Source organism: Linepithema humile, chromosome 2 (genome assembly GCF_040581485.1).
Source record: "Linepithema humile isolate Giens D197 chromosome 2, Lhum_UNIL_v1.0, whole genome shotgun sequence".
Taxonomy (NCBI): Eukaryota; Metazoa; Arthropoda; class Insecta; order Hymenoptera; family Formicidae; genus Linepithema; species Linepithema humile.
Window position 1 is genome coordinate 1,251,986 of NC_090129.1, and position 12,452 is coordinate 1,264,437.

At 32.7% G+C, this 12,452-nt stretch overlaps 2 protein-coding genes across 2 annotated transcripts; both read left to right on the forward strand.

Annotated features, from left to right (window-relative positions):
• Positions 1–3,222: 3,222 nt before the first annotated feature.
• LOC105677396 (lipase 3-like) lies at positions 3,223–7,901 on the forward strand. The gene is made up of 9 exons (XM_067348872.1): positions 3,223–3,617; positions 3,703–3,757; positions 3,949–4,055; positions 4,738–4,918; positions 5,272–5,386; positions 5,527–5,767; positions 6,077–6,178; positions 6,289–6,516; positions 6,905–7,901. The coding sequence occupies exons 1-9, from the start codon at positions 3,453–3,455 to the stop codon at positions 7,061–7,063; spliced, it is 1,353 nt and encodes a 450-aa protein (XP_067204973.1). The 5' UTR covers positions 3,223–3,452; the 3' UTR covers positions 7,064–7,901.
• Positions 7,902–8,169: 268 nt separating this feature from the next.
• On the forward strand, positions 8,170–11,457 carry LOC105677395 (lipase 3-like). The gene is made up of 7 exons (XM_012375993.2): positions 8,170–8,410; positions 8,935–9,115; positions 9,470–9,584; positions 9,725–9,968; positions 10,235–10,393; positions 10,502–10,729; positions 11,135–11,457. Exons 1-7 carry the CDS (start codon positions 8,252–8,254, stop codon positions 11,288–11,290), a joined length of 1,242 nt encoding a protein of 413 aa, XP_012231416.2. The 5' UTR covers positions 8,170–8,251; the 3' UTR covers positions 11,291–11,457.
• The last annotated feature ends 995 nt before the right edge of the window (positions 11,458–12,452 follow it).

Consider the following 12,452-nt stretch of genomic DNA (forward strand, 5'->3'; position numbering starts at 1 on the left):
TTATATTATATTATATTATATTATAATATATATATATATATATACAGGGTGTCCCCGACTTACTGTATTACCCGTTAATGGCAGATTTCTGTAGCGGGATTCTGTAATGTTAACGATGTCGTTATGGTATCGTTGCGCAGCTATTACATGATACAAAAAACTTGCGCAACGATACCATAACGACATCGTTCAGGTCACAGAATCCCACTACTGAGGTCATTTGGAGACGAAAATCTTAATACTAAAATGTCGAGGCTACTATAATAGTTGAATGGAAAAGGCTTAAAGTTTACCAATCAACTTGTCAGAATTTCGCGCTCAGGGACATCGCATCTCGAATGGACCCTTGCACAACACTTTATTCAATACGTTTTATTTACTTCACTCAGCTCTTATTCACTTTATTTACTTTATTTACATTGTTCGCAATACTGACGAATTTACTAACAATGATAATTTCTAAATTGTATTAAAACACGATGCGCGTCGAACTGTCAAAGCAGTCGTGCCATTGACAAATGACGTTTCTCATTCATGAAAGAAAATCAATACTATCGGTATGAAGTATGATTTACTACATAAAGTGGCGAATTTTTATTTATTCGGACATTTATCTGTCCGATTTTTGAACAATCAGTTCAATATCTAAATTCTCTGTGTTAACTGATAAAAATAGTTACTAAAGTCTTTAATCTTAAGATTAAATTTTAAATTAGTAATTATTAGCCATTCTTTGGAAGTTTTATATCATTATGACTAAAACTTAAATACGAGATAGATTTTGCAACGCGCGTCGCATAGCAGTAAACGAACGAACTACCCAGGGAGAAATACAGGTCGAAGAAACGTCTAATAGACATCGTCTAATAGACATCTATAGACGTCTATTAGATATCTATTAGACGTTTCTTCGACCTGTATTTCTCTCTGGGTAGTTCGTTTACTGCTATGCGACGCGCGTTGCAAATCTATCTCGTATTTAAGTTTTAGTCATGATGATATAAAACTTCCAAAGAGTGGCTAGTAATTACTAATTTAAAATTTAATCTTAAGATTAAAGACTTTAGTAACTATTTTTATCAGTTAAATTTTTCTGATACGACCCTAACACAGAGAATTTAGATATTGAATTGATTGTTCGGACAAATTGTTCGAACAGAAATCGGACAGATAAATGTCCGAATAAATAAAAATATATACAACATTATTCTAAGATTGCAATAACAATGCATTATTGCAAATTCATTACATTGCAATATTACTATAATATTTCGTTACAACCAAAAGTACGTGATCGCTATCAGCTGCATCATCAACAAAGGATTCAGCAAAGGACGCGAAGTCTTTTGGGTTATTTTGGTAAAAGAACTCTGTAAAATTATTGAAATCAATACCGAAAAATTCGCGAATTGTAATTGAACTTTGTTTATTGACTTCGCCGCAGATGCCACTGAGTGCCGATAAATGTCATCGGAGACTTTTATTAGTTGAGAGTCGGAGTGAGTTAGGAGGAAAAAAGAATAAAAGAGCCAGAAAAAGGAAAAGTGCTACTGCCCATACAGCATACAAAGATTGCATACACATCGCATCAATTTTTCATCGCAATGTTACAATATAATAAGATTACAATCTTCCTAAAGGCGGACATTTTAACGTTGCTGCAATCCCACAGCAATGATGCAACAACATTTTGCAGTAAATTTGCAATATTGCAACATTGCGATGAAAGATTGATGCAATGTGTATGCAATTTTTGTGTGCTGTATGGGCAGTAGCACTTTTTCTTTTCCTCGCTCTTTTATTCTTTTTTCCCCCCAACTCACTCCGACTCTCAACTAATAAAAGTCTCCGATGACATTTATCGGCACTCAGTGGCATCTGCGGCAAAGTCAATAAACGAAGTTCAATTACAATTCGCGAATTCCTCGGTATTGATTTCAATAATTTTACAGAGTTCTTTTACCAAAATAACCCAAAAGACTTCGCGTCCTTTGCTGAATCCTTTGTTGATGATGCAGCTGATAGCGATCGCGTACTTTTTGTTGCTCTGCGGATTCATCGGTGCAGAGACAGTAAACGTGACATTTGGCAATTTGCAAAAACTCTTATCGATTCCGCTGAAGGACATCAAGGACAATGCAAAACTCAACACGGTAAGCAAATGATCTGTCTCCTAAAAAAATTAAAATATTCATTAATTTAATTCATTTAAGGGGGTGTTCTCGCTTTTGGGCTTCAAAAAATCGATTTTTTTTGCATGTTTTTAGACAATTTGAGTTCTCAAATTGGTTTAGAAAGTGATAAACACATGCGCGTTGCGCAGGTATAGGATCGCTCGAACGATCGACTGTTACGTTCTACCAAATCTTTATGTCAAGATCAAGTGTTTACGCACTCTATACACACAATTATACAGTGTTCCTATTATCGAATATGCAAAAAAAAAAATAATAACGAAAGTTTTAATTCTGTGCTGTGGACTTTCACCCGGAAATAATTACAATGTGGTAAAGATACCGTTGATATTGCATAATATTTTACAGCATACATATTTGCAATATTGCAACATTGCGATGAAAGATTAATCTTAAAAAAATTAAAATATTCATTAATTTAATTTATTTAAGGGGGTGTTCTCGCTTTTGGGCTTCAAAAAATCGATTTTTTTTGCATGTTTTTAGACAATTTGAGTTCTCAAATTGGTTTAGAAAGTGATAAACACATGCGCGTTGCTCAGGTATAGGATCGATCGAACGATCGACTGTTACGTTCTACCAAATCTTTATGTCAAGATCAAGTGTTTACGCACTCTATACACACAATTATACAGTGTTCCTATTATCGAATATGCAAAAAAAAAAATAATAACGAAAGTTTTAATTCTGTGCTGTGGACTTTCACCCGAAAATAATTACAATGTGGTAAAGATACCGTTGATATTGCATAATATTTTACAGCATACATATTTGCAATATTGCAACATTGCGATGAAAGATTAATCTTTCATCGCAATGTTGCAATATTGCAAATATGTATGCTGTAAAATATTATGCAATATCAACGGTATCTTTACCACATTGTAATTATTTTCGGGTGAAAGTCCACAGCACAGAATTAAAACTTTCGTTATTTTTTTTTTTGCATATTCGATAATAGGAACACTGTATAATTGTGTGTATAGAGTGCGTAAACACCTGATCTTGACATAAAGATTTGGTAGAACGTAACAGTCGATCGTTCGAGCGATCCTATACCTGCGTAACGCGCATGTGTTTATCACTTTCTAAACCAATTTGAGAAATTGTCAAATTGTCTAAAAACATGCAAAAAAAATCGATTTCTTGAATCCCAAAAGCGAGAACACCCCCTTAAATGAATTAAATTAATGAATATTTTAATTTTTTTAGGAGACAGAACATTTGCTTACCGTGTTGAGTTTTGCATTGTCCTTGATGTCATTCAGCGGAATCGATAAGAGTTCTTGCAAATTGCCAAATGTCACGTTTACTGTCTCTGCACCGATGAATCCGCAGAGCAACAAAAAGTACGCGATCGCTATCAGCTGCATCATCAACAAAGGATTCAGCAAAGGACGCGAAGTCTTTTGGGTTATTTTGGTAAAAGAACTCTGTAAAATTATTGAAATCAATACCGAGGAATTCGCGAATTGTAATTGAACTTTGTTTATTGACTTTGCCGCAGATGCCACTGAGTGCCGATAAATGTCATCGGAGACTTTTATTAGTTGAGAGTCGGAGTGAGTTGGGGGGAAAAAAGAATAAAAGAGCGAGGAAAAGAAAAAGTGCTACTGCCCATACAGCACACAAAAATTGCATACACATTGCATCAATTGATGCAATGTGTATGCAATTTTTGTGTGCTGTATGGGCAGTAGCACTTTTTCTGCATATTAACAGCATATTAATAAAGATTTCCAATTAATATTAGAAATTTTACAAGTTATTGGAGTCAAAATCGATAGAAAAGCCAAGAATTTTGTGGACGTAAGAAATCAAGAGCGCAAAAAACGCTCGGAACACCGGATGTCCGATGAGGTATGAATTGTTAAATCTACCAGCAGACAAGATACATCTGCAATTACGCACTTTTTGATAAACGAGGAAAGTCCTCAGCCAAGAATTACAAGATGTATGTATAGATTAAAAATTTTTTTGTATTTTTTTATAGATAATTTCTGTGACTTAAATCATGGCAATAGTGAGCCGACGTTTTTTTAAGACGCCCATAACTTTAAAAAAGTTTTTTTTAATGTTTGCAAAAATTTGTAAAAAATATGAAAGCAGAAATAGAAGAATAAATGTACCAAGTTGCAAATTTATAACTTTTATACTTTTTCTAAAAAAAAAAATCCTAAAAAACGCGTCGGAAACGGAACTGAAAGCAAGAAAACCGCCTAAATGCTTGATACTAACAAGTAGAGAAAGAAGAGATTTCACACACATTGTCGTTTTTAAAAATAAAAAATCGACTCGATATTAACCACAGTTTTAATATTTTAATATTTGTTTTAGTATAATCTTTATTTTTATTTTTTGTTTTTTTTTAATTAATTCAATTATTTATTATTACTTTTAAGCAATTAATATGAATTTTTTCATATCAAAAATAATCGCTGATGTATTTTTTAGACATTTTTTAATATTATACAAAAACATTGAGATGTTTTGCAATTTTTAAAAATAAAGTTTTGCAAATGATGCATTTATCTTTTTACAGATGGAGATGATAAGAAACGCGGGTTATCCTGCAGAGGCTCATGTTGTACTGACGGAGGACGGGTATTTTTTAACGATACATCGTATTCCAGGTGGAAAAAATTCTCCACTCGTGTTTCTGCAACACGGCCTTTTGTGCAGCTCCGCAGACTGGGTCGTAATCGGCAAGAACAAAGCACTACGTACGATTTCTTAATTAATCTGCAAAGAGTATCTTGAAATCCACCTTCGACTGCGCTGTAATCGAAAAAATATTAAGTTTTCAAATTACAAAGAAAAAAAAAGCGAGACAAACTGTCTGTCACTCGTTTTTACTTACCAAATTTTGTATTCAACAATTTACTGCTTTATCATACGCGTATCAAAAATAATTTTATTTAACTTATTCGACAAAAATAATGGTTTTATTGTAAATTATTGACGTTTTAAGCCGAAAATATATATACGAAAATGATAACATACCATCAAGATCAATTATAAATGTATAAAACATATAAAAAAAACATATGCAAACGACATTCTGTCTGCACGCCAGCTTTCAAATTGGCCGATCAAGGATATGACGTTTGGTTGGGCAACTTCCGTGGTAACACCTACTCGAGGGCGCACATTTCTCTGTCGCCGTCGGACCCGAAATTCTGGGATTTTAGGTACTCACAACCGAAGTGAAATAAAATCAAGAGCGCGTTGAAAATAATGTTGCTGCCAATATTCAATTTAATTCAATTTCAAACGCATAATGACTTTACGACGGTCTAATATTATATTCTGTCCATTCAAAATCTGATAGCTTTGACGAAATGGGCACGTATGATCTTCCCGCGATGCTCTCATATATCACGAATCTGACGTCGGAACCATTGCTTACGTACATCGGTTATTCGATGGGCACGACCAGTTTTTACGTAATGGCAATAAAACGCCCGGAAATCGCTAACATGGTAAAAGTGATGATCAGCCTGGCGCCTGTAGTCTTTTTAGGCAATACGACAAATCCACTGCGACTTTTCATTCCTTTTAGCTCCGATGAGGTAAGCTGATTAGCAGTTTTCGATGAATTTCAACGAGAGATCTTACGATGACAAGAATCTGAAAGATAAGATCAGAGTAATTTGCACTGTATATATTTATGTCAATTAGTTTAAGATGTGCTTCAAACCTGTGTATTTATTTTCATCTTTGTAATTATGCCGCAAGGCTCCGCTGAAAACTTGATGGGAAATTAATTTAACAATTAGCTTGCATTTTCAATTGTAGATAATCATGTGTTTCTTAAGCGTAAATAAATTCATGCCACAGAACAGTACTTTATTATCTGTATTGTATCATTTATATTGCAGTATCTGATGAAATTGGAATGCGATGGCGATCTCTTTCAAAAACAGATCTGCAGAAACATAGTTTTACTGATCTCCGGCTTCAGCACTGAACACATCAATTATGTAAGTATTCCGTGAATGCTGAGAATGTAATGCACTTTTGATCGTCGTTTCAATCATTATTTATGTCATGAAGCTTGGAGATTATATTTCATATTGTTTATGCTTCCTAGACGTTATTGCCCAAGATTCTAACTCATTTTCCGTCCAGCACTTCATTCAATGCCGTGGCGCATTTCGTTCAGGAAATAAAATCGGGCAAGTTCCGAGCATACGATTACGGTAGAGAAAAAAATATACAGATCTACAACGCAACTGTACCACCTGATTACGATTTATCGCGTATCACAACGCCGATTGCATTGATCCATAGCGACAGCGATTCGTTTGTCAATGAAAAGGTTAGTAGTGTAATTGGATAATTAAATTGTAGAAAGAAATATGCATTAATTAGGAATAATAATAATCCCACAGATAATGAGAATAACATGTTAAAAAATCAAAAGAAACGATAAAGGATACTAGTAAAAAACAAATAATTATATATATTTATTCATAGACAATGATTTACCAATCTGAAAGAAAATTCTTGCTTTCTTTCTGTAGCGCTTTTTGTATTATCATTGTTGAACACAACTTCTTCTTCCTCATTATAATTTTTTTAATAACTTCCTTTATTTCCTTGATTGGTATTTTTCTGCTATTGAAGAGACACATGCAGATTTAAAATCGTTTATTAACTGTGTATTAACTGTAATATGTAAATTAAGTTTTCAATACTTTATCTAGGACTTGAAGATACTTCGTGGCTTGCTGACCAATATAGTGGAAGACTACAGGGTGCCGTTTCCCAAATTTAATCATGTCGATTTCTTGTATGCCAAAAACGCACCTACGTTAGTGTATAAAAAAGTGCTGGAAATCATGAAAAAGGAAGTAAATTATTAACGAATTATAATGCCAGAAAATCGTAAATTTTGACGGAAAATAGTTTCACTTACAAATTTTTAGCTCTTAATATGGTCGAATTAAAATATCTAATATGAGCCTTTAAGTGATTGTTTCTACTATTGTGATTGTTTCCACTATAGACTGCAAGAAAAACAACAATACAAACAGAAAATGTAAAACCTAATGTCTTCTTACTTTTAAAAAAGCGTCGAAATCGTTGAATGTTAAGTGGTTTTTATACAATCGCGAAATAAAAAGCTGTGTTCCTTTACGTTGAGAAAAGAGTGTCATTGCTCGACCGAGCTAGATCTTTTAACTGGTGAATTGTCATTGCGACAAAAATCATAATCCGCGAATTTTCTAAAATAATAAATACACGCATACCAATTGTATAACAATTTTATTGTTAATTTTCACTCTTAATTTGGACATTTTTGTTAGGAAAAAATCAGTGCAAAGTTTCCAATTTCAGAAATTCTGAAAAAATTAACAAAAAACGTTAAAAGGAGATAAGTCCACGAAATGCAACCATAAAATATGCTTATCATTGTGCAAACAGAAATAAAATATGTGATGAAATTTATGACACTTTAATCAAACATATATAAGGTTCAACAGTATTTAATTTTAAGTTCAATTGTATGTATCTTGAAATATATTTTATATGTAAATTTTTTAATACCACATGATTAAAAATTTGATAACATTAATAGCACGCTTAATAATATAACGAGTATCTTTTTATTCTTTCCTCCATTCTTTTACTTTCAACTAATAAAAATCAAATCATCGACGGAACAACAATTCATCGGCACATCTTTGCATATGCATAAGTCGATAACAAAGTTCAATTGCATTTTACTTCAAGTTAATTGTCTGTCTCTTAAAATAAATTTCATATGTAAATGCTTCAGTATTACATAATTGAGAACCTCATGACGTCAGTAGCACATGTAACAATGTAAGATTGAGAATTTTTTCATTTATTCCTTCCTCTACTCTTTTGCTCTCAACCAATAAAAACAAATCTTCAACGGAACAGCAATTTATCAGCACTTCGTTGCATATGCGGCGAAGCTGATAACGAAATTCAATTGCATTTCGCGAATTCCTCGGTACTGATTTCAATAATTTTATCAAAAGTGTTCTTTTACCAAAATACCCAGAAAGACTTTTCTTCGCTGAATGTTGTCGATGATGCAGCCGACGGCGATCGCATACTTCTTGTCGCTCTGTAGTTTCCTTGGTGCGGCGACAGTAAACGTGACATTCGAGAACTTGCAAGAACTCTTGTCGACTGCATTAAATGATACCAAGAACAATGTCGACGCCAATCTCAACACGGTAAGCAAATGTTCTGTCTCCTGAAAAAATTAAAATATTTATTAATTAAATGTTTAATGTTTGATACTATAAGTAAAAAACTGAGAGATCTTACAACTATTGTCGCTAAAAGTCAAAAATTGACTCAATATTAATCATAGTTTTAATATTAGTTTTAGTATAAAATTCATATTCCTATTTTTTTTTTTTTTAAATTAATTCAATGACTTATTATTAATTTTATTGCAATTGAAATAAATATTTTCATGTAAAATAATTGCTGTTGTTTCCTAGAACATTTTTTAATATCCTTCAAAAGAACATTAAGATGTTTTGCAATTTTTAGAAATAAAGTTCTGAAAATAATGTATTTACTAAAGGGATTTATTCACAAACAAACATGTTGCGTAACAATTTGTTGTACACCATAAGTACGAAGTGAACAAATTGTCAATCAGCACCATTCATGGTCAACACGTATTGTTGCGCGATATGACTAATAGCGAAACTATTTCTTAATAGATATTTACCGATCTTTTTTCCAGTTGGAGCTAATCAGAAAGGCAGGTTATCCTGCAGAAGCTCATGTTGTATTGACGGAGGACGGCTATCTTTTAACGATACATCGTATTCCAGGTGGAAAAAATTCTCCACTCGTGTTTCTGCAACACTGCCTTTTGTGCAGCTCCGCAGGCTGGGTCGTAATCGGCAAGAACAAAGCACTACGTACGATTTCTTAATTAATCTGCAAAGAGTATCTTGAGATCCACCTTCGACTGCGCTGTAATCGAAAAAATATTAAGTTTTCAAATTACAAAGAAAAAAAAAAGCGAAACAAACTGTCTGTCACTCGTTTTTACTTACCAAATTTTGTATTCAACAATTTACTGCTTTATCATACGCGTATCAAAAATAATTTTATTTAACTTATTCGACAAAAATAATGGTTTTATTGTAAATTATTGACGTTTTAAGCCAAAAATATATATACGAAAATGATAACATACCATCAAGATCAATTATAAATGTATAAAACATATAAAAAAAACATATGCAAACGACATTCTGTCTGCACGCCAGCTTTCAAATTGGCCGATCAAGGATATGACGTTTGGTTGGGCAACTTCCGTGGTAACACCTACTCGAGGGCGCACATTACTCTGTCGCCGTCGGACTCGAAATTCTGGGATTTCAGGTACTCACAACCGAAATGAAATAAAATCAACAGCGCGTTGAAAATAATGTTGCTGCCAATATTCAATTTAATTCAATTTCAAGCGCATAATAACTTCACGACAGTCTAATATTATATTTTGTCGAATCAAATTCTGATAGCTTTGACGAAATGGGCACGTATGATCTTCCCGCGATGCTCTCTTATATCACAAATCTAACGTCGAAACCATTGCATACGTACATCGGTCATTCGATGGGAACGACCACATTTTATGTGATGGCAATAAAACGCCCAGAAATCGCTAAAATGGTCAGAGTGATGATCAGTCTCGCGCCTGCAGCCTTTGTAGGAAATATGACAGGCCCATTGCGACTGATCGCTCCTTTTATAAGCTCCATCGAGGTAAGCTAATTAACTTGATCCAGTTTTCGATGAAGTTTAAAAGAAGATTCTTCGATGATCAAAATTTCAATGACAATAATCTGAAAGATAAAATTAGAATAATTTGCACTGTATAAATTTATGTCCATTAGTTAAAGATATGCTTCGAATCTATGTACTTACCTTCATCTTTGTATTTATGGAGAAAGAGTCCGCTGGAAACTTGCAAAATTAATATATAGTTAGCTTTCATGAAGAGAAAAGAGATAAAAGATTTTCCATTGCAGGCAGTCTTGCGTTCCTTAGGCGTAAATGAACTCTTGCCAAAGAACAGTCTGTTGCAGTATCTGACGAGAGTGGGATGCAACTTCGATCCCTTTACAAAACAGATCTGCAGTGACATAATTTTCCTGATCATCGGCTTCGATCAAGAACAGTTTAATTATGTGAGTATTCCGTGAATGCAGTGTAATGCAGTTTTATAATCGTCATTTCAGTCATTATTCATGTCATTAAACTTCAAGATAGTATTTCATACTTTTTATGCTCCCTAGACTTTATTGCCCATGATCTTGGCTCACTTTCCATCCGGTACTTCAATCAAAACCGTGTTGCATTACATTCAGGAAGTAAACTCGGGCAAGTTCCAAGCATACGATTACGGTCGACAAAAAAATATGCAGATCTACAATACGACGGTACCGCCTGATTACGATTTATCGCGTATCACAGTGCCGATCGCACTGATTCATGGCGATAACGACTGGATTGTTAATGAAAAAGTAAGTAGGCAATTAGATAATTAAATTATAAAAAGAAATATGCATTAATGAAGAATAATAATAATCCTTCAGATAATAAGAATAACATGTCAAAAAATCAAAAGAAACGATAAAAGATATTACAAAAAAATAAAAAACTGAATATATTTTTTTATAGACAATGTTTACTAATCCGAGATAAAATACCATTCTTACTTTCTTTTGTAGGTCTCTTTATACTTTGCTGAACTTTAACCTCCTTTTTCTTTATTATAAATTTTTTATAACTTCCTTTATTTCGATGATTGGCATTTTTCTGCTATTGAAAAGATTTCTGCTATTATAGAGATATACGACACATGCAAATTTAATGTCGTACTGTATTAACTGTCATACGTAAATTAAATTTTCAATATACTTTTTTAGGATGTGAACAAACTTCGTGGCTTGTTGACCAATATAGTCGATGACTACAGGGTGCCATTTTCCAAATTCAATCATGTCGACTACTTGTGGGCCAAAGACGCACCTACGCTGGTGTATGAAAAAGTATTGGAGACCATGAAAAAGAAAGTAAATTAGTAAAGAATTATAATGTAAAAAAATTGCAAATTTTGACGGAAAGTAATTTAATTTACAATATTTTTAAACCTCAATACAATCAATACACAATATCTAACACGCCCGTTTAAGTAATTGTTTCTACCATTATCACAATAAGCGGCAATAAAAACGGCGATATAAACAGAGTGTAAAACTTAAGATTAACCTAATATCTTCCTATAATAGAAAATCGACGAAGTTTGCGTCGAACTAAAGCATCGCATCCTTGAATGTTGAATGGTTTTTATGCGGTTGTGATATGAAGAGCTAACAAATTAACAAATTTTTAAATTGTTATTTTTAAAATAACAAATTTTTAAACATGTAATAATAAAGCATTTACATATGAAATATATTTCAAGACACATACAATGAAAAAAGAGATGTTTATCGTTGCTCGACCGAACCTTATCATTTAACTAGTGAATTGTTGTTGCTACAAAGATCGCAATCCACGATTGTTCTAAAATGATAAACACACGCATAAAAATTGTGTACCAATTTTATTTTCAATTTTTACTTTTAAGTTGGATATTTTTCTTAAGAAAGAAATCAATCTCAAATGTTTCAATTTTCACAGAAATTCTTAAAAAGTTAACAAGAAACGTGGAAAGGAGATAAGTTCATGAAATGCAAACATTAAAAAAAAAATTAATTATTTAAGTTTCAAAAAATATAAGCCACTAGAGCCAAAGCTAGTTTGGCGTGTTTAAATTGTTTATTTATTTGTTAAATACAAAAGTTTCGGCCATAATTTTCGGCCTTTTTCAGTGTACAAAAAATGATTACACTAGTTTCTTTAATGCCAACATTACAGTATCGTTTTAATCAGGAAAAACAACGAATCTAGTTTTTTCCTTTTCGCATGCAGATTGGAACATTCTTCATAAGACCTAAGATCAAGGTAGTCATCTATCAGAAGTTATTTCAGCATAAATAAGTTTCATTTATAAGACTTATTTATACTGAATAACTTCTGATAGACAACCTTTATCTTAGTTCTTGTGAAAAATGTTTCAATTCGTGTGCGAAAAGGAAAGAACTATCTATCAGTGGCTTATATTCTTTGAAATTTGATTATTGTATAATATAAGAGCCTATTACATAATGTTTATAACTAATTGTTTTCAAAATGAAATAT